The sequence below is a fragment of the Aquarana catesbeiana genome, linkage group LG02 (genome assembly GCF_042186555.1).
Source record: "Aquarana catesbeiana isolate 2022-GZ linkage group LG02, ASM4218655v1, whole genome shotgun sequence".
Classification (NCBI taxonomy): domain Eukaryota; kingdom Metazoa; phylum Chordata; class Amphibia; order Anura; family Ranidae; genus Aquarana; species Aquarana catesbeiana.
Window position 1 is genome coordinate 707,531,555 of NC_133325.1, and position 27,961 is coordinate 707,559,515.

Consider the following 27,961-nt stretch of genomic DNA (forward strand, 5'->3'; position numbering starts at 1 on the left):
AGCCCATTGGAGTTAATCAGTAATTCCAGGAAGTTCAAAAAAGATTCACTCCACTCACCTGAAGACAGAGACAGACACCAAATAGCAAGCACGGGTGTATGATTTTCTCATTCGGGAAGCACAAGACCCCAGGAGCTGGTAAAAGATGGGGAAAAAGAAAAAGGCAGAGGAGGGGGGCCTCCCAGTATCCAAATGTCCTGATAATACAGCCGTCAAACAGCAGAGACTACCAGCCTGGAGACCTCTGCTAACCGCTGAGTCTGTCCTGAGCACTTTCTTCATCATTGGACTCTTTTGTCTGGCTGTGGGGATCAGCTGGATTGTAGCAACGACAAATGTTAAAGAAATATGGGTGAGTAAAACATTCAAAAATTATTTTTAAAGGAGTAGCATAGCCAAAATACAAATGGGACCTTGAAATGCATGGAAGGGTTTGTTACTTTCTTTCAAGAATACACAGAATGATCTAATTTAGTATGTATAATAATGATGCAATTTCTTACATTTAATCCCTTCATATTAGCTAATGCATGTTCCTACTGAAATTTGCTCTGTCGTTGGTAAAACATTTTACTTAACATCATGAAAATAACTAACTCACTAACAGCTCATCAAACTGTCACTTACGTCGAATAAAAGCCATTTACTAATGTCTTCAAGTTGGTTTCCTATTTTTTTTGGTGAGTGCCTAGGAAGGAAGCCTGAGTGCTAATATGAAAATTGGAACCAGCTCCTGTGAATGGTGACACTGGCCTACCCCTGTAGCCTTCTGTACCTCACTATTGGTTAGTGAGGGCATCCATCTCAGTGATGGGCCAATAGTGAGGTGCAGAAGAGATGCAGCCCAAGCAAGTGACCAAAAAAGATCACAGATAACTATTTTATATCAGAACACACCAATGTTTGGGGATACTAAAATGATCAGGACATGTAGGCACCTGGAGATTCCTACTTTTTGATGTAAGTGGCAGTTTCATAGCATCAACTATAGTTTTATTTTAACATACAGTCAAGTCTGGGGAAAGCTCTTGGTAGTGTCCAAGCTTGCCCTCTCCCTCCCACAGAGCATACATTCCTATTGGCCTATCACTATGAAAGGCTGGCGTATAGGAATGTGAATAAGCCAGTGTGGAGATTAAAATGTGGATCTAGTTCTAATGTGTATAGGTGCAGGTTCTAGGACTGCCATCCTCATCCTGCTTGGACTAACTAATGTCTGGCCTGGAGCGGTGTGCATGCATTTCAGACTCATTGACTTCATGCTTGTTGCAGGCATTCGCTTTTAAATGGTAACTTCTTTTTATTTATTTTTCTATATGCCTGTAATTTCTGATTTTCTGGAGCACTTCCTAGTCCCTCTGCCTAGGCAATTACGTCATTGGGCTCTTCCCATGGACACCCGGGATATCGGCGTCATGTATCCCAGGAGTCCTAGGGAGTCGCCTGATACCGGAATCTCATGCCATTTCCCATCATAAACCTGGACAGGAACTTCCAGCGATGCCGTCATTGCTATGAGAAGATGGAAGGTCTGGACAGCCACACCCCAACAAAAACGCCTCCACCGTTCAAAATAACAAAAGTACAAACCACAGCAGGGCACAGGATAAAAAACTGACGCGTCTCACACTCCCAACTGGGCACTGTTGGGAGTGTGAGAAACGTTTGTTTTTTATCCTGTGCCCCGTTGTGGTTTGTACTTTTGTTATTTTGCATGGTGGAGGCGCTTTTGTTGGGGTGCGGCTGTCCATACCTTCCCTCTACTAATTGCTATATGCTTAGCCTGCACCTCATGCTTCCATCTTAAGGAGAGTGCCATTTCCACACATCCACCTGGAGCGGTGATCCCTTCCCCAAGCCGTCATTGCTATGGCATTGTGTCAGGAGGAATGAGCGCCACGCTATGGCATTGCTGTGCAGCCACGAGATTGGGAGGTGCATGCTGGGTAGCCAGCTGCATTGATTCCCAGAAATAGATACAGGAGGGCTTCAGACGCCCACACTGGGGATGGACCCTGCAAGCTTCTGAGATCCAGGTACTTTTATTCAATTTAAATAAAAATAAAAAGGACTACATTCGTAACACTATCTAAAGAGTGCATATTAAAGCGGAGTTCCACCCAAAAATTGAATTTCTGCTTTAAGTGAAGGTGACCTCCTGACATGCCAGTCAGAATGCCAGCGCTGTGGAGAGGAGCGTGGCTTCATTCGCCCGCATCGCTGGACCATGGGACAGGTGAGTGTCTGATTTTTAAAAGTCAGCAGCTACACTTTTTGTAGCTGCCGACTTTTATATGGGTGGAACTCCGCTTAAGTGGAGCAAGTTGAAGTGGAGTATTAAAAAAAAAAAAAAAAATAGAATTGGGGGATTGGAAATCCGCTTTAAGGCTGAACTCTAGGCATATGTAAAGATACAAATGAATTTAGCTCTGCAATTATTAATATATCTCTAAATATATTTAATTTTGGGTTTGGTAAAAAAAAATACCTCCATGCTGCAGCATCAGTCTGATGCTGCAGCTGTCCCCCGCCAGCTCTAAGCCAAAGAACTGAGCGAACTGGACATCTGACTGTTCTGTGACATTGCCCACTTTAGATTGATTCTGGGTCACAGGAGAGCACAAGTAAGTGCAATCCTGTGACCCACATGAGAAGTGTGGCCAAAACAACTTTGGCCATGCTTCTCTTTTAACTATTAGCAGTGTACATGCCTGAATTTGACTTGGTGTCAGCCTCTGCTGTATAGTTTGAACCGTTGTCTGCTGTATAGTTTGAACAGCAGAGATCAAAGGAAGAAGGGGGAGCAGCACATTTAGCCAATCAGTTGTGCTGGAGAACAAGGAGAATGCTTAAAGGAGGACAGAGAGATTAGCTCATCAGTGTGCTGCTTCTCCTTCACTGTCCGGTCACAACGGGGGAGGAAAGGGGGCAGAAAAAGATCAGATCCCTTACCCTGACAGGGCTGTGGAACTCCAGGTAAAGATTAAAAAATCAGCCTTTGCTAGAATACTTACCTTAAATTCAGGGTTGTCTCTTGCAGTACTTTCTCCCCACCACTAGGTTTTGTCAGCAAGGGGACCCTCGAAAAAAATTAAGTAAGCACTACACATATGTGTAAATAGGAAGAGGAAATACAGTTTGCCATCCACATCATCGATAAGAAACCAGCCTGCATTACCTAACATACAATGAAAAGACCATTCTGCAAGTAATACATAGCAGCTTGTAAAGTGAGTGAAATGTTGCCAAATTTATTAACCAAATTCAATACCATCAGAGAAAAAAAAAGAAGATAATTCTTCCACGGGCCCCATGGAACACCATGTGCTCTGACGAAACAAAAGACACCTTACAACAAATATAATATAATCATCACATGTAAAAAAAGGGGGGGAAGAGTGCAGGACTTTATATAAGGCACATGACATAAACCTAAGTAAAAAGCATATTTATTGTCGGACAGCATGACACATAGCAATATGTATATATAGGAATGTAGATAATATAACAAAATGTGAGCATAAAATCACACATTTTGGCAGATACAGAAAAAGCATGATAGCACATAACATAGTAGGACAATATAAGCCAATATGCACTCCATATTAAAAAAACAAAAAGTTGCAGGAATTGAAAGTAACATAACATGGTCTGGTTGAAATGAAACATATCTGTATTAGTATATCTGCATCAATATGCTCTATGCGTTTTGTGGACTTTCTCAGGAGCGGGTCATGATATATCTGCAAAAAATATATGTATGTGTAAATATGTATCAATGAGCTCTAATGGTTGACCCAAATAACAGGGAGTAGCTGAAGACGTAAGGCAAACTCTCCCTAATACTTACACAGCAGCCTAGGTCAAACCTGCGATGCTGAGAAATGAGGGCCACCAGAATTGTCTGTCCCGAGAGCTTTGGGTGTATGTAGGGGTCCAGAGAGGGGCCCAGCACACACAAACCCATCCCAAAAGGATAGAAAAATCCAGGTGGTATTCTGTGATAATGTAGAGTAGTAGCTTCCAAGTATCTATCGGGGTAATACATCATGTACAGTATCTCACAAAATTGAGTACACCCCTCATATTTTTGTAAATATTTTATTATACCATTTCATGTGACAACACTGAAGAAATCACACTTTGCTACAATGTAAAGTAGTGAGTGTACAGCTTGTATAACAGTGTAAATTTGCTGTCCCCTAAAAATATCTCAACACACAGCCATTAATGTATAAACCACTGGCAACAAAAGTGAGTACACCCCTTAAGTGAAAATGACCAAACTGGGTCCAAAGTGTCAATATTTTGTGTGGCTCCCATTATTTTCCAGCACTGCCTTAACCCTCTTGGGCATGGAATTCACCAGAGCTTCACAGGTTGCCACTAGAGTCCTCTTCCACTCCTTCATGACGACATCACGGAGCTGGTGGATGTTAGAGATCTTGAGCTCCTCCACCTTCCATATGAGGAAGCCCCACAGATGCTCAATAGGGTTTAGGTCTGGAGACATGCTTGGCCAGTCCATCACCTTTACCCTCGGCTTCTTTAGCAAGGCAGTGGTCATCTTAGAGGTGTGTTTGGGGTCGTTATCATGTTGGAATACTGCCCTGCGGCCCAGTCTTCGAAGGGAAGGGATCATGCTCTGCTTCAGTATGTCACAGTACATGTTGGCATTCATGGTTCCTTCAATGAACTGTAGCTCCCCAGTGCCGGCAGCACTCATGCAGCCCCGACCATGACACTCCCACCACCATGCTTGACTGTAGGCAAGACACACTTGTCTTTGTACTCCTCACCTGGTTGCCGCCACATACACTTGACACTATCTTAACCAAATAAGTTTATCTTGGTCCCATCAGACAACAGGACACGGTTCCAGTAATCCATGTCCTTAGTCTGCTTGTCTTCAGCCAACTGTTTGCAGGCTTTCTTGTGCATCGCCTTTAGAAGAGGCTTCCTTCTGGGGTCTGAGCACCGACAGGCTGAACCCCATCCCTTCAACCTCTGCAGCAATGCTGGCAGCACTCATAGGTCTATTTCCCAAAGACAACCTCTGGATATGACGCTGAGCATGTGCACTCAACTTCTTTGGTCGACCATGGCAAGGCCTGTTCTGAGTGGAACCTGTCCTGTTAAACTGCTGTATGGTCTTGGCCACCAACCGGCTTCGGGGGTCTTCTTCCGGCTTCGGGGGTCCCTCCGGTTCCTCTTCTCCCGGCATCCGGTTGGTTCTTCTCCGCTCTCTCTGGCCTCTTCTCCCGGTGTTCCAGTTCTTCTGCCGGCTCCTCCGCTGTCTTCATGCCGCTCTTTTGCCAGCGGAGGTCCGGACTTCTGGGCTTCTTGTCTTCTTCCCTCTTATCTTCTCCAGATGTTGACACGACGCTCTCTCCGGCTGGACTGCTCTCTGAGCGCTCCGTTGTGACTTATATAGGCGGAGACCTTGCCCCCTTATGACATCACAGTCCCTGGGCATGCTGGGACTGTGACGTTTTAGGGGTCGTGGTCAACATCACTCGGTGACCACGCCCCCTAAAACGGCACAGTCCCAGCATGCCCAGGGACTGTGACATCATAAGGGGGCGGGGTCTCAGCCTATATAAGTCACCACGGAGCGCTGGGGTGCCTTGAGACTGTCCATAATTTTAAAGGGTGCTTTGAATGACAAAAAGGTTGAGAAACACTGATGTAGATTATGTATTTCCTCTTCCTATTCAGCTAAATGTGTAGTGCTTACTTACCCAACTAGTATACCTGCTGAACTTGAAAAAGAGCAAGGAATCTCAAAACAGTTTTTTCAGTGTACGCTGTATAAAGACTTCCCTTGTATGTTTGTTCCAGAATAAACATTAAATACTATGCTGCTTTCCAGTGTGTGTGTATATATATATATATATATATATATATACGCACACACACATATATACGGTACAGTATATAAATATTAAATTGGTTGCCAAAACACCACAACACACATAAACCGGATGGTTTTAACATCTGTGCATGTGCTATGTAGTAACATATAGTAAAACACACATTTTATTGTGCGCTACAACAGGGCATAGGTGTGCATAGGTGTGAAGCTAGGTATAAAATGTAGTCATGAATGGCAACTTCACCATTGCTATTCTCACAAGTTCATTTTTAAGGTTTTGAATATGTATTTCATTCATTTGCTTTTGGGCTGTTATTCCTATCCTTGCTTCACTACTAAATCAAAGACCCAGACCATCTGTGCAGCCTGAAATCTATTTATTACAACTATGTATATAGTGCGGCCATTTTCATATTGTATATTCACATCAGTTCTTGCCCTCAAAGAGCTTACAATCTAAGGTCCCTACCTCACATGCTAAGTCCAGTTTAGACAGGAGTTAATTAACCAACCATAATGTCCTTGTTGTGTACAGGGCAGTCTTTAAGGCAGGGCAAAAGGAGCAGCTGCCCTGGGCCCTGTCATTGTTGTGGGGCCCAAAGCAGCTGCCTCATACTTTCCAACTATCCCAGTTTAAATTCCCTTGTCCCTTGCTGTGTCCTGATATCTCAGTGTGAAGTGCTGCTACTAATGCTGCCCAGCTCTGCCCTATTGTTGTGTACAGATGACTCACCTGCAGACCTTGTGTTTACATGTAAATAACCGGCATTCATATGTAAATAGCAGCAACATTCATATGTAAATAGCTGCATGTGGTGGCATAGATATGTAAATAAAGGCGGCATTCATATGTATATCATGCATCCTGCAGTGAGGAGATGATGTGCTGTAACCTCTAGCAACCAATCAGTGAGCAGTATTACTGTACAGTAATTTCTAGCAACCAATCAACAAGCAGAAATCATGTGCTGTAACATCTAGCAACTAATCAGTGAGCCGTAATGTGTGATGTAACCTCTAGCAACCAGTCAGTAAAGGTAATGATACACTGTAACCTCTGGCAATCAATCGCAATCACTTCCTGATCTGATACAGCAAACTGATTTTAAGTCTAGCTGCTATTTATTGTATGTCTCAGAGCAGGTGGAGAGCGAAACTGTATGGGCGGGGCCCAAGAAAACATTTACTCAGGGTCCAATCAATATTAAAGATGGCCCTAGTTGTGTGGGAGGATACACAGGGAGAACATACTAAGTCTATACAGGTAGTGTCCTGGTTGGGATTTGAACTAAGGACCCTAAGGACTAAGGGCAGAAGTACTAACCACTAAACCATGCAAGGATAATAACGACAGATGCCTGCTCCTTGATAGCTCATATACTCCATTTTATTCTAAAATGTCTTAATATTTCTGGGAATTTTTTATCTTTAAGAAGCTAAAATATTTTTGGTTAATAACTAAGGTAGGTGATGGCATCAGGGCTCATGTGTATTGGTTACCCCTCTGCTATTCTCTGTTCGCAGATAAATTATTCTGATAATTGCTCAGAATGTACAAAACTGAGAATGAATTCCTCCAATTCGGAGAAGCCGTGCACCTGCACTGTCAACTTCAGTGTGAAAGAGAACTTCCAGGTAAGTAAATACAGCATATCTGCTACAGAAATCATAATACAGCAGAAAAGATGATTACCAAAGTGCAAAGTACGCAGAGAGTGCATATATAATCAATAAATAATTCTTCCACTTACATATATGTATAACTATACACTATCAGACATACTGTAGAAGCAGGTTTAGTCAGGGGCGCATTGACAAAATGCCCAAAAATTGTCCAAAAATTGTAGGATCGAGCCTGCCTTTCAGTTCCACAAAGCCACAGGTTTTCATTGTGTACCATTACAAACTTCTACAACCTTATAGGCGCCGGCGTCCTAATAACCAATGATGTCAATTGATAAGGAGGATGCCGTGTGCCTGCACAGCATCCTTATTTGCCCTACCCCTCTTCATCAGCACTGAATGGGGGTGCCTCAAGATGTGTGCATAATTTTAAAGGGTGTCTTGAATGAAAAAAGGTTGAGAAACACTGCTTTAAAGCCTAACTTTACTGCTAAAGTTCATTATTTTAACACAGGATGTTTCTTTTTCTGCAGGGAGATGTCTTCATGTATTATGGACTCAGCAATTTTTTCCAGAATCATCGCCGATATGTAATATCAAAATATGATGCCCAATTACTTGGGAGAAATGTAACTAATGTGGAGGTTGGTTTATTTATATGAATTCTTTGAAAAAGACTGAAGAAGTATAAAAATACAAGGCTGGGATCACACTATTACAGTGTGGCAACACACACAAATGGACGCGCATCATGTCAATGTGTGCATTGCATTAAGAAATTTTGAGTAAGCTGCCGAATAACAAAGTGTAGTAGTGGTCTTCAGACCACAGATTAGCACCCCATTTAAACTTCTCTTTAGATCTCAAAACTAAAACTCCCTACCAGACCACAATAAAGTGTCCTATTTTAAACTGCTTTATAGACTTCAGATCAGCCCTCCTTAAACTCCCCTTTTGACTTCAGATCAGCACCCCTTTAAACTCTCCTCAGACCCTAGATTAGCACCCCTTTAAACTCTCCTCAGACTCTAGATCAGCACCCCTTTAAACTCTCCTCAGACCCTAGATCAGCACCCCTTTAAACTCTCCTCAGACTCTAGATCAGCACCCCTTTAAACTCTCCTCAGACTCTAGATTAGCACCCCTTTAAACTCTCCTCAGACTCTAGATTAGCACCCCTTTAAACTCTCCTCAGACTCTAGATTAGCACCCCTTTAAACTCTCCTCAGACTCTAGATCAGCACCCCTTTAAACTCTCCTCAGACCCTAGATTAGCACCCCTTTAAACTCTCCTCAGACCCTAGATCAGCACCCCTTTAAACCTATCTTGAGACCAGCACCTTAAACTTTACTTCAAACCTTAGATTGTAAGCTCCTTGAGGGTAGGGACTGATGTGAATGTACAATGTATATGTAAAGCGCTGCGTAAATTGACAGCGCTATATAAGTACCTGAAATAAATAAAATAAACCTCAGACTAGCCTTTAAGCCCCAACTAGCACTCTGTACTCTTCAGACTATATAGCATTTTCAACATACTCCGTTGTCTGTCACTTTCGGGTCAAGGAGAGGGTGAGGTAGAGACAGAGGAGGCACTGACTGCTTCTGATGCCATGCTGCACAGAGAACAAGTGAAGTGAGAGCCCTTTCTGCCTCTGTATTTGGGCCAAAAGTGGAGAAGAGATACAGACTCTTCTGCTCTGCTGTACTTCATCCCCGCACTGGACACCTTCCTGCCCTTCCTGCTAGTCTGCTGCAGTTCCTACCTTGTCCTATGGGTGGAGAGGCTGGTCTGGTTGCTAGAGGACAGAGCTCTGAGCTTTTGCAGCCATGTAGAGGCGGTTCAGGAGAGCTCCGTGGTCTCTGACAAGTTCCTTTGTTTAGTAACAGTGCTGTGTCTCTCCTCTCCTGTCATCCTGCTGGGCTGGGAGAGGGCAAACAACAGGTGTGATGTTTTCCAGGGCTGGGAAGAGGGAGGCAGATGTGTTTTGAAGGGCTGGGAGTGGGGGATATGAATGATGCTCTGCAGGGCTGGGAGCGGGGGATATGAGTGATGCTCTGCAGGGCTGGGAGCGGGGGATAGGGGTGATGTTCTGCAGTACATGGGCTAGGGTGACAGCAGTGATGTTCTGCAGGGCTGGGAGAGGGGTGAGAGGTGTGATGTTCTGCAGGGATAGGAGAGGAGTGACAGGATTGATGTTCTGCAGGACTTAGAGTAGGGTGGCAGGAATGATGTTTTACAGGGCTGGGAGATGGGTGGCAGGAGTGATTTTTAGCAGGAATGGGATAGGCAGGTGACAGGGGTGATGTTCTGCCTGGATAGGGGTAGAGTGATAGGAGTGATATTCTGCAGGAATGAGAGAGGGGTGCCACCCTGCCTCCCTCCTATTACCCTTAACCCCTAATGTATTCAGGGGGGGGGTAAAGTGTGTGGGGGCATTGTTTACACACAGGGGGCAAAATGTACTGGTGGGAAGGAGGGCAGTGTAATGGGGGTGGGAGGCAATCTCTACAGAACAGAGCAGTGGGTGAGTTTAATTTGAATTAAATCTCAGATTTCTTCATTGTTTCTGATCAGAATCTATTAAGCCACGCCCAAAGTTCAGTTTAATCCAACCATGTCCACTTTTTGGCATGGTGCTCTCCCTGCAATGTTCTCTGCAATGCACTCCAGTCCAAACAACAAAATCCTGTTCTACTTCTCATTACTATATCGTGCAGCAGGAAAGCAGGGAAATCTTGCAGGCTTTAGGCTACGTTTCCACTAGTGCAACTTGGAGTGCGACTTTGATGCGACTTTGGGTGCAACTTTGATCCAAATTTACACTTACTGGATCAAAGTTGCATCAAAGTAGTGCAGGCACCTTTTCAAAGTCGCTGCAGCTTTATGTCACATAGATTGGAATAGGTGCCTTTGAAATCAATGGGCTGTGACTTGTCATGCAACTTTATATGTCTAAAGTACCATGACAAGTCGCACTAGTGGAAACGGAGACTTAGACTCAGACATCTCTGGCAAAAAGCCCTCTCAGGCACCAGGCCTAAGACGCACAAGCCTCTATGACACCGCTACACACACCTTTTCACCATGTAGAGCCTATGTTTTGTATTGCTTTGTCTCTTGAATCGCTTGTATTAAGAACATTTACCATTACTTCCTGCTGCGTCTCAGAACAGGGAGCGAGGATAAATGCACTTTAATTGAGTTGGGAGGAGTTGGGTGTCTGTTTTTTTTTTTTCCTTGAGGAAATTTCCCTTACTGCATTTTGTGTCACCAGGCCAGGAAGTGAAGTTTCCACAATGGTCACAAAAACAACAGTAAAAATCTGATGGAGTTTCTAAACCCTCTGTAGTCTATGCAAAATTAAAAAAATGGTTTTGGTTGCAGTTAAACTTTAAGAGGAAACTGTATATAAAGCTCTTGTTGTGCAACGATTTACCTAGAATTATGATTCCCCCATGGGGTGGGACTTTAAAGGCTCAAGAAGGTATTTGTTTTTCTTATAAAAATGTATACAATTTATTAAAGATACAGTAAAATTGGGTACACAGAATAATATTTAAAATTTCATATAGTAAAGCAAGCACAGAATCAGATAATATGATACATATAGACTAATCTTTAGGCAGAGGTCGCATATTGTTTCCAACGCGTTTCAAAGTCAACTAGCTTCTTCTTCAATGTGAAGAAAGTCTGGCTGGCCGCACTTCCATAAAATCACCTTTATTGATGCAGAAAATTCCCAACGACAATCCACAATGTACAAATGACATTCTTGGCGCTTAATCATAGCTCATGTAGATCATTAAGCTATGATTAAGTGCCAAGAATACAGCGAAACGCGTTAGGAAATGCTATACCCCTCATTTGTACATTGTGGATTGTCGTGAATTTTCTGCATCAATAAAGGTGATTTTATGGAAGTGCTGCCAGCCAGACTTTCACATTGGGATTCCTGTGATGTACAGGGCCAGCACCCATTAGTTTGCAGTGGGAACAGTGGAGACTCACCTGGAGCGGTGTTTCACTCTCTCTAGCTTCTTCTTCAGAGACAACTCTGCAAATATTTTGGTGTGATAAAGTGTTCTTAACAGATGGAAATGAAAAGCGATAATATAAAAACAACATGTAAAACCACACATTTACACCGTCCTTATAGACCAACTGCCACTCCCCAAGCCAGTATAGACATATGGGGGGGAAGAGGGGATGCAGTTCCGCAGCCTGGGCGGGCCAGTCAGGTGTGCATTCAGACCACCTCAAATTGAAGCATTAAACTCACAAGTAGGTTTTTTGAAAGGGGTAGTGGCTTTTGTAGGTAGGTGTCATACATACATCAAAAAAGGTATTTAAAGGCTTAGTGTGAATTCATGGCTGGATGAGATCTATACAGCATGTCTATAGAAAGGCAGTTTCAAGAGAAAACTGTTTATAAAGCTCTTGTTGTGCAATGACATCTACAGGAGCAAAGTGCTGCAAAGGTGTAATAAACCAGGAATTACTCACCACTCCTCACTTTCTGAATCACATGACGGACACGTTGAAGTTACGGCTTCTTGGAAAATGATACATTGGAAAGTGCAATAATGGAGATTTTACCTTTGAGCTTCTTAAATTACGTTTCTTGTGAATTATGTCATATATGTCATCAGCTAGCATACATATATTTTATCAGGGAAACACAAATAAATCAAAAGTAGACATTCATAACCTCCAATAATATGTTAAACAGGCTTCAGTATAGATTTATTTCACCTTTTTAAAAATTCCTGGTCCCCTATGTACCAGTATAGCATTCATGTACGTCTTTTACCAAAATGAGACAGCGTTCCATTTATTATACACGTGCTTTCCTCACTGTCTTTATGGATGTTTTAAAACACTGACTGCTCAATTACTTCTGCCTTACTTCCTGGACAGACTTTAAGTCATGACACAGGAAGGGGTTGACCAACTGATCTTATTAGCACACACCCTGCATCATCTACCCTCTGCTGGTCAACTCCTTCCTGTGTCATGACCTAAAGTCTGTCCAGGAAATAAGGAACAAATAATGGAGCAGTGTTTTGAAACAGCCATAAGGACAATGAGGTAAGCGTGCTTATAATAAATGCAAAGCTGTTTTATTTTTACAAAAGAAGTACATTAATGCTATACTGGTACATATGGGAGCTGGAATTTAGGGGGAAAAAGGTGAACCTAGCCTTTAAGAATACAGCTGTTGAAATGTAAATCTTGACCTTTCTGAGGTATAAAAATTGTTTATGTGAAAAATATTCAGGTGGAGTCTTTCAATTTAAAGAAATGCTGACACCTTACCGATTCAGAGAAAAGTATGTCTGTGTGAACGCCTCCCACAACAACTTTATACTCGCCTCACCAGCTCTTCCCTGTAGGGTATTTCTCTGTTGCAACAGGCATTGCTATACTTAGCCTCAGTTGGTGTTGGAGCTCAGAGGGAGCGGTGATGTCACCCGTCTTGTGTGAGCATTGGGGAAGTAAAGGAAAGATGGGTATATGCAGCCGGGAAGGAGATGGAGGTAACTGATCTGTTTATTTTGCCCTACATGGACAAAAAAGAGAAGAAGATCAGTTCACATTAAAATACTCAGGTTAAATTCTTTGTTCACTTTAGGCTCCATGCACACTGGGCTTAAAAAAATTCTGTTCTCTATGGAGTAAAAAACGCTTTTTTTCTGCCTCTAAACGTTAAACTCAAAATATGCCTCTTAATGTCCTAATGTGCATGGATACATAGGATAACATTGAGCTGCTTCTACAGGCAGAACACAAAACTCCTGTAGAAGCAAAGTTTTTTAAGCCAGTGTGCATAAACTTACCAATGTACCAGGCTGTCCACAACACGGCACTGTTTAGGTGCAACCTCTACTGTATATAGATAGCTCTGGCTGGAAGTGGCAGAAGTCAAGTTCTGAAGGACAACCATTTGCTCGTTGCACAGGAAGATCATACTATAAAGATACAGAGCTACATTACACTACTTGTTTGTCTCAATAAAGCAGTTGGTATGAATATACATCTACTACAGTTTTCAGTAATTTATTTTTATAAAAGTAAGGTAGAAAATCCAAAAACCTAAACTGTAGTTTTACAACTTTTCATAAAAAAAAAAAAAAGCTGTGTAATTAATACCAATGGGAAACATTTTAAACTGACCTTTGTATATATATTTTTCAGAGCATCCAAAAACTCAGCTACTGCGCCCCATTTTCCGTTTACAATAATGGAACCCCAATGGCTCCCTGCGGTGCTATTGCCAACAGTATGTTTAATGGTGAGCAGAAGAATGATTAGATAATATATTTGGTTCAGCCTTTCTCAACCTTTTTACCCCAGAGAATCCCTTGAAAACTGAAAAGAAAAAAAAAAATTCAAGGAACCCCTGCTAAAGTTAATTTAGCCAGAATGCTACTTTTACAGTTGGCTAAAACGCACATTGATGTCATGCCACTGGCTCTACCAAGTGGGTTTGGATTCAAAACTATGCAGGCACCATCAGATGGGGGGTCAAGGAACCCCTAGCAACTCCTGGAGAAACCTGAGGATTTCATTAGAACCCTGGTTAAGAATGGCTGATTTAGATCATTAAAATGTCTTGTTTATCTTATACTGATATAGTCCACACTACTGGCACTTACCCATTAAAATCTTTACCTATTTCAATGGCAATCTCACAGTCTCTCCATCTCCCTCGCTCTCTATCGTACATACACCATTTTCTTTCTATCTTCCTCTACTTGATACTTTCACACTTTGTATTTTGTGGGAGTATTTGCACGTTTCAACATTTGCTGTTTATTGTCCTCAGACACAATATCACTATTCTATCTTCCTGATTCTTCTACCAAGATCACAGTCCCTCTACTCAAGACAGGAAACACATGGTGGTCTGATAAGAATGTGAAGTTTAATAACCCCAAACCGCAAGACAACCTAATACAGGCGTTTGCAGGTAAAGTATATAAAATAAATAGTAGAGGCAGGCACAGGATCTATTCAAGAATGCCTAGGAGGCTAAGAAAGCCAAAGAAAAGCTGCTACCATAACCTTGAACTTGTTTCTATCAAATAAATACTAAAACTTCAGCCTGGCACACTATTATACTGTATATTAAAGCAGACCATTGTCCATAATATTAGAAACCTCCCATTGTTTCCCTCACCCTCCCCCCTTACACAATAGCAGATAGTTTAATTATTTTTGGCAGAGTAAATACCAATAATTTCCTGCCACTTCCTGATTCTTCTCTTAGGTGAGGATGACAAGGGGGTTGTCCTTATCACACATCTTAGGAGGCACTGTTTCAGTGAAGGATAAGGTATTATGCGATTTCCATCTGGCATAAGTGAAGTATTTGGGACTTGGCAGAGACCCGTATCATGTCTGTGCATGTGCAAGATCCAGTGGCATGCATGCACATGAAAATCAGGAAGAAAGAGCCTCCCACAGAGACAAAAGTGTCAAGATGGTAGCACAGAAGCTTAGTGGGACGGTACAAGGAGAACTTCTATTGCAGGGAAGACAACGCTGGACTTCATTAACTAATAAATATTTTTTTAGCGTCAAATATGTTTTTATTATGTTTAACAAAATAGAAGAACATATATAATGACCAGATGTTCATTACAGAAAATCGTACAACTTAAGTCACATATCCAGTGTGTGTTAAAATATAAGCCTGAGTGAAGTACCATCATATAGATATCTTGCAATATCAAGAGGCTAAAACCCCCTTACGTCTTGAAGTGAAACTTGTTAGAGTTGGGGAATAGAACATTTGGGTTTGGGTTGAGGAGACATAAAAATAGAAAAAAAAGAAAGAGAAGAGAAAGGGAGAGAAGAAAGAAATAAGAAAGGGGAGAAGTTCAGGTAAAGCGCAAGAGGGGAGAGGGTCAGATGGGAATTGAGCAAACCTTGGTGCAGCAAACCTATGTGATGGAATCAGGAAGTGTTTCTGTGTTGGCCATGGGGTGTCAGCATAGTTTTCAGAGAGTCCGAGGTAGAAAAGTCAATCCAAATGAGCCATAGGACCTTAAATTTTTCATAAATGTCATTGACTAGGGCTAGCATCTCTTCCATATATGCACAATGTCGTTGACCATTGAGACCCACAAAGACAAAGGGGGGGGGGGGGTAGTTGTTTTCCAAAATAGGGGGATAAGTTGTCTGGCGGCTGACAATAAAAAGCATGTTTTTGGGAGGCTATGGAGCCAGGAAGCATGAATAATAAAGCTATCTCTGAGGTGGGTGCCAGTGACCGATCATATAGGCTGCTATATATGGTAAAAACCTGCGACCAGAGGGGTTGTATTCCTGTACAGTTCCACCAAATGTGTAAATAACGTCCCTCGGCCGAGCCACATCTCCAACACGAGGGAGGTACCGATTGAAATATTTTATGTAGAGATTGAGGGTTCTTATACCATCTGGAGAGGAGTTTAAAGTTTTTTTCCTGGGTATAGCAGGATATGGAGGATTTGTGCGTGAAATGGAATGACTTTTGCCATTCAACTAAAGAGAACTCCTTTCCCAGATCTGTGGACCACCTCCTGGTGTAAGAGAGGGGTTAATCGTGCAGCAGTGAATGTTGTAATTTGTAGATAGTAGAGCGCAAGTGTCTGGGTGTTTCTGAGAAAGAGCAGAGCTGTTCGTAACCTGTCAAGGATCTATGAATTTGGGAGGAAAAAAATAAATCAGAGCAGAAGGAGGCTATATGAAGGGTCGTGAGCCAGTTACCATGGTCCCTTGGTACAACAGGGGTACCTGAGGTGGGATTTACAAATGAGCCTGTTACAGGCCAGGTAGAGCGTGAGTATGGGCCTACCACATTGGACCCCATCCCCTGAGGCAGTGCGGGGTGGTCAAACAATGACGTGAGGGGTGAGGGGTCTGTGGATAGAACCGATGGCAGCCCTCTTTTGTACCATAAATGTAAGGCAGCTGTGGTTAATGGGGAGGAGGAAAGTAAATGCAGATTCTGCCCATAGCCCCACAGTAGGGCCCGTAGGTTGGGGGTGGAGAGGTCTTGTTCTATCATGGTGGATGCTTTAGGGAAGGGGCAAGGGGGATCAATTCCAATATCCTAAACAACAGGGCCGCCCTATGGTATAGTTCGAATTCTGGGAGGCCCACCGTCCCAGACTTCGAATTTTTGGGTATGTGAGCAATGCGTGACGGATGCGGGATAGGCCTTGGTGCCAAATAAAATGTATTGACATGGAGCGCAGGGAACTGAAGAAGCGTTTGGGGACAGTAATAGGTACCGTCTGAAATAAAGTAGCTTAGGGAGGGTGTCCATTTTGAGTGTATTGATGCAACCAAACCAAGGCAGTGAGGAAGATTTCCACGTATCTAATTCTTTCCTAAGACGGGTCAGTAAGGGGAGATAATTAAGTGTATAGAGGTCCGATAAGTTGGAGGGAATCGTTATCCCTAAATAAGAGATCCCTCTGGAGCCCCATTGGAACGAAAAGTTAGTCCGTACCCGAGCGAGGGTAGTGGGCGATAAAGAGATATTAAGGGCTTCAGTCTTAGACATGTTTAGTTTGAATTTACTAAATTCCCCGAACCTGTGGAATTCATGCATCAAGGAGGGCAGGGACGTGTGTGGTTGCTGGATGTAGACCAGGAGATCATCGCCATAAAGTGAAAGTTTGTGGTTGGAGCAAGGTGTCTGGATCCCTACTATGGAATTGTTTTGCCTAATGGCCCTAGCCAGGTGTTCTATTACCAGAATAAAAAGGGACAGGGGGCATCCCTGGGGGGTACTATTAGAGATATGTAACGGTGTGGACAAGGAACCATTAACCATAACAGAAGCAGAGGGCTGGGAGTTCAGTGACATAACCTTGGATACAAAGGTGGTACCGAGGCCTGTCTGTTCCATGGAGAGGCCTAAGAACTGCCAATTGACCCGGTCAAATGCCTTCTCTGTGTCAAAGGATAGAAGGCATGCCTTTAAGTTGTGTCTCTGAATGTAAGAAATGAGGTGAATAGTTTTAGCGGTGTTGTCCCTGGCCTCTCGTCCAGGGACAAAACCCACCAGGTCCTTATGAACGACTGAGAGCAAAAGGTGTGATAATAGGTTCGCTAGAACTTTTGCGAAAAGTTTAATGTCTAAGTTGAGGAGCAAAATCGGCTGATAACTACTACACTGAGAGGGATCCTTGCCTGGTTTGGGGAGGACAGAGATGTTAGTGGATAAAAGGTCATTAGATGGTAAGTGGGAGTCGTCTATGGAATTGAACTCTGCTGAGAGCAACGGGGCGAGGGACTGGGCAAATGACTACTAGAACCTAGGGGAAAACCCGTCGGGGCCTGGGCACTTTCCAGATTTCAGCCCTTTGATGGCACTTAGGAAATCCCCTACCGATAGAGGGTTATCCAGATCAGCTGACTCTTTGGCATCTATCTGTGGTAGGGCCGTCTCTAAAATGTAATCCTCCATGCTGGAGAGATATGGGTCCCCTGTATGTTTTTTTTTTAGGCCGCCAGGGCAGGTTATACAGCTGAGAGAGTAGTAGTGTCGAAAGGCATCTGATATACCCTGAGTGTTGCTAATCTTTTGCTGATCGGTGGTGCAGATGTGTTGGCTGGGTCAATGTGGTGGGCACGGGTTGAGGACCCTAGCTAGGTGTTGACTAAAGTGTAATGGCGGTTACGTCCCCTGTCCCTAGTTATGAGGGAATGGGAATCTAGTATGCAGAGCAATTCTCGATGGGCGTTAGAGAGGTCAACAATTGTTATAGGGTCTGGGTCCCGTTTATGTGCGAGTTTGAGTGTAGCTATAGTGGACAGGAGTCTGGCTATATCAGGCAGATCTGGCCTTCTTTAGGCGGGAGCCGTGTTGTATGAATGTCCCCCCGAAGCACACATTTTAAGGCTTCCCATTTAATAAGGGGGCTGGTTTAGTCAGACTGGTGATCCTGAATAAAGTCACGGATCGTCCGTTCAATCACTGCTACACATGGGGTGTCTTTCAATAAATTGTCGTTCAAGCGCCATGAAAATGTCTTATGGGACTTAGGTGGGTAAGCCAGGCTTAAGTGTAGGGGGGCATGGTCAGACCACAATATATTGCCAAGGGATGTTTTAAGTGGGATATCTAACAAGGAAGTAGTTTATACGATTATAATGCCCTGTACACACGGTCAGATTTTCCGACGGAAAATGTGTGATAGGACCTTGTTGTCGGAAATTCCAACCGTGTGTGGGCTCCATCACACATTTTCCATCGGATTTTACGACACACAAAGTTTAAGAGCAGGCTATAAAATTTTCCGACATCAAAATCCGTTGTCGGAAATTCCGATCGTGTGTACACAAATCCGACGCACAAAGTGCCACGCATGCTCAGAATAAATTAAGAGATGAAAGCTATTGGCTACTGCCCCGTTTATAGTCCCAACGTACGTGTTTTTCGTCACCGCGTTCAGAATGATCGGATTTTCCGACAACTTTGTGTGACCATGTGTATGCAAGACAAGTTTGAGCCAACATCCGTCGGAAAAAATCCTAGGATTTTGTTGTTGGAATGTCCGATCAATGTCCGACCGTGTATATGGGGCATAAGAGTTGTGGGCTACAGAGTAACAGCAGTAATCTCTCTCAAATGGGTGCTGCACTTGCCAGACATCCACAAGTTTAGCGGAATACAGGAGTGATTTGATGTGTGTGAGAGTGGAGTGGGGGAGGGAAGACTTACCCAAGGAAGGGTCCACGGGCGGGGAAACGGTCACATTGAGGTCTCCACCTAGAATGAAACAGGGACCACCAAAGGAAACTAATTTGTTCAGAACCATGGACAGGAAGCTCCCCTGGCCTTGGTTAGGTCCATACACGTTAGCCACTGTAAAAATAGAGGAGTTAGATTTTAATTTGAGAAAAAGAAAATGACCTAAGGGATCAACAAAGGAGTCTAGAACCTCCGGATTGAAAGATTTATGGAAGGCTATAGATACCCCTTTGATTTTGTATGTACTATGATTTACTACTTTGATCTTGTTTGTACTATGATACCACTGATGATAGTAATGATTATATATATATATATATATATATATATATATATATATATATATATATATATATATTAATTATATTGTGGGGCGATTAGCTTGTGGGGATCACCTTTTCTCAGAATGAAGGTCAGCGTACAGGCAGTTTCTTTAATATCTGGCGGGTTGCCAGCTTTATTTACAGGTGGTTTGCAAAGTCATAAAAATAAACAAAACAGTAAAACAAATCCTTGCCGTCCGGCGCTAAACTAAACTGTACACTGCTCTCTATACGGTGTGGGGCTGGTCCCTGACACCCACAAAACATGAGGTAAAGCAAACCTTCGTTTTCAGTCCAAACAAACAGGGCTCCTCTCTCTCAGATTCCTTTCTGAGCCTCAGGCCAGAGCACTGCTGTGCTCTCTTCCTGGTCATTTAAAGTCCACCTGAGCATGGACTCAAGTGGATCACAAGACCCGGACAGGGAACCAAGCCTGCCACAGAGGCTGGAAAAATCCGGGCCGGATTCCGGTTCAGTCTCTGGCAATAGAACAAATGCGAGGTGAAATATATCGATTACTGTCACAATATATAAAATATCGTTACATAGTGCGGATCCCCCTTACATCAGGGTCCCCAGAGAGCCTCTCCTAACATCAGGATCCTCAGAGAGCCTCCCTACTTACATTAGGATCCCCAGAGAGTCCCCTCCTTACATCAGGGTCCCCAGGGAGCCCCTTCTTACATCAGGGTCCCCAGAGAGCCCCTTCCTTACATCAGGGTCCCCAGAGAGCTCCCCCTTACTTCAGGGTCCCCGAAGAGCCTCCTCTTACATCAGGGTCCCCAGAGAGCGCCCCCTTACATCAGGGTCCCCAGAGAGTCTGCCTTTGCATCAGGGTCCCCAGAGAGCCCCCCTCTTATATCAGGGTCCCCAGAGAGCCCCTCCTTACATCAGGGTCCCCAGAGAGCCCCTTCCTTACATCAGGGTAACTCTAAACTGGTAACCAATAAAGGCTTATAAAGCACTGCCTATGAAGATTTGTAAAACTGAAGTTTGGTGCCATTTAACAAGCGTGCGCAATTTTAAAGCATGACATGTTTGGTATCTATTTACCTGGCACAACACCGTATTTAATATTTTACAAAAATGTGGGAATTATATTGGATTTGTGTGCATTGAAATGAATTAAAATGTATTTATGTGTTAGTGGGTATAATTGCGATAGAAAAACTGCTATGCAAATACCATGTTACATAAAAATTTGCAAAGCCCACCATTTTATTCTCTAGGGGCTCTGCTACAAAAATATATAATGCTTGGGCGTTCTAAGTAATTTTCTAGCAAAAATAAAGATTTTTACTTGCAAACAAAAAGTCTCACATGTGGTATCGTCATACTCAGGACGAGTAGCATAATGTGTTTTGGGGTGTAGTTGCAAATATGCCCATGCCGTGTGTGAGAAATAACCTGTTAACCTGACATTTTTGTTTCTTCATATTCCGAAGCATTGTGAGAAAAAATTACAACTTCAAAAACTCGCCATGCCTCTTACTAAATACCTTGGACGGTCTATTTTCCAAAAAGGGATCATTTGGGGTATATTTGTACTCTCTTGGCATGTTAGGCCTCAAGAAATGAGATATGCCATTAGTACATCAGATGTGATCAATTTTCAATGACTGGCACCATAGCTTGTAGACTCTATAACTTTCACACAGACAAAATAATATAGACTGATTTGGGTTATTTTTATCAAAGAAATCTAGCAGTATAAATTTTGGTCAAAATGTATGAAGAAAAATTACTTATTTGCAAAATTTTATAACAGAAACTATGAAAAACAATTTTTTTTTCAAAATTTTCAGATTTTTTTCATTTGTAGCGCAAAAAATAAAAAACCCAGTGGTGATTTAATACCACCAAAAGAAAGCTCTATTTGTGTGAAAAAATGATAAAAATGTCATTTGGGTACAGTGTTGCATGACTGGACAACTGTCATTCAAAGCGCGACAGCACTGAAAGCTGAAAATTGGCCTGGACTGAAAAGGGGTGAAAGTGCCCAGTATTGAGGTGGTTTAAGGACATTTTTGTTTTGGCTATAATAATTGTATTGCCTGTTCCAAAGACACAGCAAGAAGTAAAAGAAGATCTTTAAAAAGTAAGGGGATAGCCTCTCTTTATACATCGTTCACACAGGTAGCTAGGGGGTGATAAAAGCAGACGTATGAGCAGCGGTTTTACTGCCCACCTAAAGAAGAACATTCAGGGGCTTAGGGCTGTACACATTAAGCCCCTTTAGCGTTCGGCAGGCAGGAATGCCTACGAACACAACCCAATGATAAGAAGGGGACTATACTGCAACCACTCTGCAATGCATGTAGTTGCGGTGTGGTCTTTCATCCTCTTCAGGGTCTAAACAGGCCGTGAGGAGACAATATATATTCCCTCCCAGCTGCCTGTTAACAGCCCCTCAACTGCCCTCCACTACTGATCGCTCTTCACAGGGGCAGCAAGGGCTATCATCCATGAGAGCAAACCTTAGACAGGTGTCATCTGAAAGAGTGTTCCCATCCGAAGATTTTCTCCTACCTTCTGTTTCAGTTTCAACTCAAAAATGTTGTTTTTCCTATACCTTTTTGTAGCAGAGACAGTGGTCCTCAGGACCAACAGATATGGTTAATCTCCCCAGATATAGACAGCAACAAAATAAATAAAAAAATTATGTTTGGGCTTTTCTTAAACTTCAAATTTTCACAAGAACCTACAGTATTGTGCAGAATGTGCAAATCATCAGACCAAATAAAAAAAATAATTATTTGAACTATTAAGAAATAGAGTTTCAGTGATGGGTTCTGGAGACTTACTGCTGCGTAACCTAAAACACAAATCAATGCATTTTGTAAAGTGCTGAGCAAACTGTTGGCTCTATATAAATCCTGTATTATAATAATAATAATAATCTGCCAAGGTGCATTTTCATAGATATAGTGGGTTCATTTACTTTTCTTTCATTGCAGGAAGTGCAAGGCCACACAACTGGCAAAAGCCTGCTTACGAACTCGATCCCAGCGATCCCAATAACAATGGTTACAAAAATGATGACTTTATAAACTGGATGAGAGTGGCCGCATTCCCGTCCTTCAGGAAACTCTATCGTCGTCTTTCTCGTGTACAACAGTTTTCGAATGGCCTCCCTGCTGGGAATTATACCTACGTCATAGAATATAGTATCCTTTGTGTGAATGATTGTTATGTGTGAGCTTTATAAAAAGACATTGGGGGGAAGAGAGCTGCTGTACCAACCTGCAGTTACATGCTTGGTGTGAACATGTACAGTCACTTGCTAGCTGTTGCTTATTGGTAGCAAAACCATCTGGTGTTTTTTTTTATTCCCAAAAAACCTCTGTGCTGGCTCCGCAGCCTTCTACGCCCACTGAGAATGAAGCCCAATGAAGTCAATAACATTTATGTCTGGGCAAAAGGTTACAGTGCTTGAAGGGTGTTCATCTGATTATTAAATTATCTTCACAGCAGTTGCAGAAAAACAGTCATGGCAGAGCTGTTGTGTCGTAGGCGAGCATGTGCACTCTTTAACCCTGCCTATTCCCAAGGGCAATGACCTTGCCTTAACAGTGTATCATGGGCACGGGGCTCACCTAGGGAACTATCCTATTCTCTCCTTTGCACATGCGGGGGCCTGTGGGGCAACCCAATCCTAGCCTAACCGGTACATGTTGACAGTCCTCTGGACCTCTGCTTTAGGCCTTACACCAATGGATCCTGCTTTGCCCCTTGAGCATGAGTTTCCTTTCCTGGAGACATCCCCATGTAGAAAGGAGAGGTCCACACCAGGAATGCCTTTTAACAGTTTACTGAACCAATAGAAGCAGAGATATTTACATATTTCAGTAATTTGTTGAAAATAGCTTGAAGGTAGTGATGGGGTGGGTATGTTGGCTACAGGGAGCGTTACAGTGGTGGGTGATGTTGAGTCTGGAATAGTGGGTGGAGGATTGAACCTTGACTTATATCTTGCTGAGGGACCCAGGTGCATCAAACTACAGTGCTGCTTCACAGTACTGTTAGCCTTCACTCCATGGCTATCTTTCCACTTAATAGATCAGCCATTCTTAGCTAGGGCTCTGTCACGTACCTGGTGGAAATTGAGCTGTAGAGCAGGCTTCTCTTGCATCCCCTGTCCAACTCCCCTGGTAGTGATGATAGGGAGTGTAGGACACAGAGTGGCAGGAGGGCCGGTATAGCACGTGGCACCAGCTGAGGCTTGGCAGGTAACCGATGGCCATAGATCACCAGACAGGCACCAAGAACTGGATCTCTGTGACGCTGGCTTAGTAGGCAGATCTACCAGGGGAGTTGGACAGGGGATGCAAGAGAAGCCCGCTCTACAGCTCAATCTCCACCAGGTGGAGATTGAGCTGTAGAGCGGGCTTCTCTTGCATCCCCTGTCCAACTCCCCTGGTAGTGATGATAGGGAGTGTAGGACAAAGAGTGGCACGAGGGCCGGTATATCACGTGGCACCAGCTGAGGCATGGCAGGTAACCGATGGCCATAGATCACCAGACAGGCACCCAGAACTGGATCTCGGTGACTCTGGCTTAGTAGGCAGGAGCGTAGCCGGAACAGAAGCCAAGGGGTCATCAACAACTTGGCAGTGCAGGTACAGGAACGTGAAACTAAAGCAGGAACGGGATACAAGCCGGAGTCGGCACACAGTCGGGCAGAATGGTACAAGAGCATGAGACAGGAGCAGAGTCAATCACAGGCCAAGGTCGGCAGGCGAAAGTCTAGAGAAGGGTTAAGGTCAAGCCGGGTCAAACACAGGTAAGCAGGAAATGGATCAGGGTACAGGCAAATAGGAACAAGCTGAAAGACCACTCGGCAATGTGTTCATGTCATTGCTCGGTTTAAATAGGCCGTTAGCCACCAGTGCATGCGTGTGTGTGTGCGCATGCGCATGCTCGTGCGCGCACGCATGCACATATGCACATTTCTTCTTGTGTACATGCTAGTGTGCCCGCACATGCGCGCCAATGCCAGTTTGTTAACTGGACTTCTCTTACAGCCTCCTCCAGAGGTTACTAGGGGCTTCTTGAGATGTGGCTGATGATGTCAGGGAAATGGCCATAGGACTGGCAATGTCGCCAATACTCATCATGGCTTCACCAGACAAACCTCCAGGCTCATCAGCATACGTAGTTGCGCGATGGCGCTAATGGGTGTACGCAGATACGCGACAGCGCTAACAGGAGTGAGCAGGCGTGTGATAGATGCTGACGCCCACTGCCTATATAAACCCACTGATGAGATCCCTGAGTTGCTGGATTATCGCCAGCTCCTCTGTGTTCTCTGTGTTCCTGCATTCTGATCTTGGACTTCCCGATGAACATCCCGGCTTCCTCTACCCGCTTATTCTGATCTCCTGGCTTGACACCTGGCTTATATTCTGACCTACTTCTGCGTGCTCCACTGCTTGATCCCGGCTTGGCTCACCGACTATACTCCTGCCCGTCTTACCGTGAATGACCTCGGCTTGTTCCAGTGACCCTACCTAAATCCTTAATCTGCTTAATGACTGATCTTACTGTGTATGACCCCTGACCTGGCTTCTGTTTCTCCTACCGGATTTCCCAGCTACCCACTATGTCTGGCTCCTTTCTAGCACGCCTACCACACAGTGCATTCAGCTTGCTTCAGCTGCTCCATGGTGATCAAGTCATCAGGCCACAGCCACAGGAAAACCCTGCTTCTTTGGGCACTGCATTCCCTGTTCCACCTTCAGGGTTGCGCTGCACTCAGCTGCAAGGGGAGCCCTCTCAGCACCTTGGCCTCCAACTAGACTTCTGACAGATGACCTCCAATTTGATGGCGCCTGGATAGTTCCAGGACCAAAGATACCCGGCAAAACCAGCAGCATGACATCAAATATTACTCATTTATTTTAGGGTTTGGTTTAACCTTTCAGTGCTTGCAGCAGTATATATTTATTAATTTAGTGGCGCGGGGATCTTCTATTTTTATTTTTATGACATCAAATATCTTTCAGCTTTCTGTAAAAGTGGCATTTTCCTATTGACCACCAATGTAATGGGAATTTTTGCTATTGACCCCCGGAGGTAAAAAGTCTGAAGAAGGCTGTGATAAATGTTACCTTGCTACAGCTCTAGAATAGAGGTGCTGCTTTCTCTTACTAGCAAAGCATGGAATAAATTATGTTCTTAACCTGCACTCTTAGATTTTCCAGTATCGAAGTTTGGAGGAAGAAAATACGCAATTCTATCTACGCTTTCTTGGTGTGGAGGAAGTAACATGTTCCTGGGAATTGCATACACAGTGACTGGAGCTGCCATCATTTTAACAGCATTTGTCATGCTGGCTGTGCATCTGAAGAAAAGACCAAAGAAGAAAAAGCCATTTTCTGAAAGATAGAACTGTGCAGAACAATTATAACACCAGCTATTATTTGATGCCAATTTTATTATTTTATACATCAACTTTAAGGGAACCCACAGTTAGAAAGATGTGGAGGCTGCCATTGCTGACCTCCTTCTGAAAATGGTAATTGCCTGGCTATCTGTGACTTTAATGCATTTCACTGTGTGATACTTTCCTAACCAGTAGGAAGGCAGAAAGAAATCCTGGTCTGTATACTTGTTCAGAGTTAGTCACTCAAAGTATTGAAACCAAAGGGCGAGCACGATAGCCAGGCAACTAGTTATTTCAGAATAGGGAAAGAAAAGCAATGCAGCCTCCCTATGTTTCCCATTACAGGTTCTTGATAAAGTAAAACACACCCAAATTGAATTAAGGATGGACACCAGAAGGCTGAATACTCCTCCAGCTTCATATTTTTCCTGGGGACTCAATTGGAGAGAGGGGTCCAAAGTAGTTTCTGTCTGCATCCCTGATAACGAGGCTGTACTGAATTATTTTTTCTAGTTACATGGAGGATCCATTAGGAAGGTGTTCCACTGTCATTTGTAATGGCAGTCAGATAGAATGAGTTACAGTGAGGGGGGGATATGATCACACCCAAAGTCCCCAAAAGATGTATGAAACCAGCATGTGGTTCAACTTGTCAAAAATCACAAATTGATTTTTGTTGCTAGAATTGGCCTTTCAGCATCATGTTCAGTATATATTACATTGCATGCCATGGGACCTGCCATAGTATATAGCATAGGCCCTAGGGTAAATTTGGATGTATAGTGAGAAACAGATTCTGTATTTTAGACTTTAAAAATGGACAAAGTTTTTACACGATTATCCACAGAATAGCCATGATGTAATGACTGTTTCCTTTTGATGTTTTTTTTACTTTCATGAAAATAAAGAAAAAAAACATTTTAAAAGGGACTTTAAACATTCAGAAAGAAATCCCTGCTGTAGTTTGCTGCTGGATGGGAGGTGACACTGTCTACCACCAGCAACTGACAGTTTAGTTTTCTTCTTTAGAAAGCTAGTGTGTAAAGAGGTACTGTAAGTACCAGACTTGGTATATTGAAGTGCAAAGGTTTCTTTTATTCAAGGTCACATTCAGTTGAAGCCTACATGTTTCAGGGGATCAACAGTTGTCCCTTCATCAGGGCTACAAGAAAACAACATAAAAGATGCAATAAATATATCATCCAGATTGTAAGTTATGTGTTCAGTTTGCAAACATTGTACTGGATTGAGGTGAAAATATAGTGAATAAAGTTTACATCTAAAAAATTAATACAGCTCACCCATACTTGAATTATTCTTATGAAAATAGAATATTCTCATAAAAATGTGCTGTGCACCAATCTTATGACAGACCTGGATGAACTAGTGGGCTTGGAGCAGCTGCCCCTTTTGCCTGTATTGTTAATGTGGCCCTATTGTGCTTCACCTAGATATCCTCATCACCCCATCAAACTTGAATAATAGGGATGCCCCTATCTTGTTGCCTTTGTTTTACATCATAAAAAACATGTTCCGAAAAAAAATCTTGTTCTGAAAAAATGTCCTATCTCTGTAAAATGCACTGTTGTATACACATGTAGCACTGACCCTCGAAGAAGCCACTGGAGACAGAGAGGCTAGTAGTACAGAGGCCACCAATCAAACCGACAATTAAATCTCAGTCTAGGGGATATCTTTTTAGTGTTTATTGCTGAAGAACTTTAACAGGGGGACAAGTTTAGGGGTCACGGGATACTGCAAAATGTTTAGCAACAGTACAGGAGGACAAACTTCTCTCTTGTCAGCTGCAGACCATCTGGAAATCTCTAGCCTCTGATCCCTTCTCCTTTGCTCAGCTATTAGTCCCCTGTAAGATCTTTACTCACAGTATCCTTGGAGCTGTCTGCCACTCAGCCTCCACAGGTAGATCTTTCGTGAGGGAGATAACAAAATCCTTCTCCTTCTCCAGACCAAAATCCAAAATCCTTCTCCAGACCAG

General features: G+C 43.2%; 1 protein-coding gene across 1 annotated transcript; it reads left to right on the top strand.

Annotated features, from left to right (window-relative positions):
• Window positions 1-27,253, top strand: LOC141129146 (cell cycle control protein 50C-like). The gene is made up of 7 exons (XM_073616967.1): window positions 1-352; window positions 7,400-7,510; window positions 8,032-8,142; window positions 13,698-13,794; window positions 14,329-14,472; window positions 22,535-22,744; window positions 25,772-27,253. The coding sequence occupies exons 1-7, from the start codon at window positions 146-148 to the stop codon at window positions 25,963-25,965; spliced, it is 1,074 nt and encodes a 357-aa protein (XP_073473068.1). The 5' UTR covers window positions 1-145; the 3' UTR covers window positions 25,966-27,253.
• Window positions 27,254-27,961: the final 708 nt, after the last annotated feature.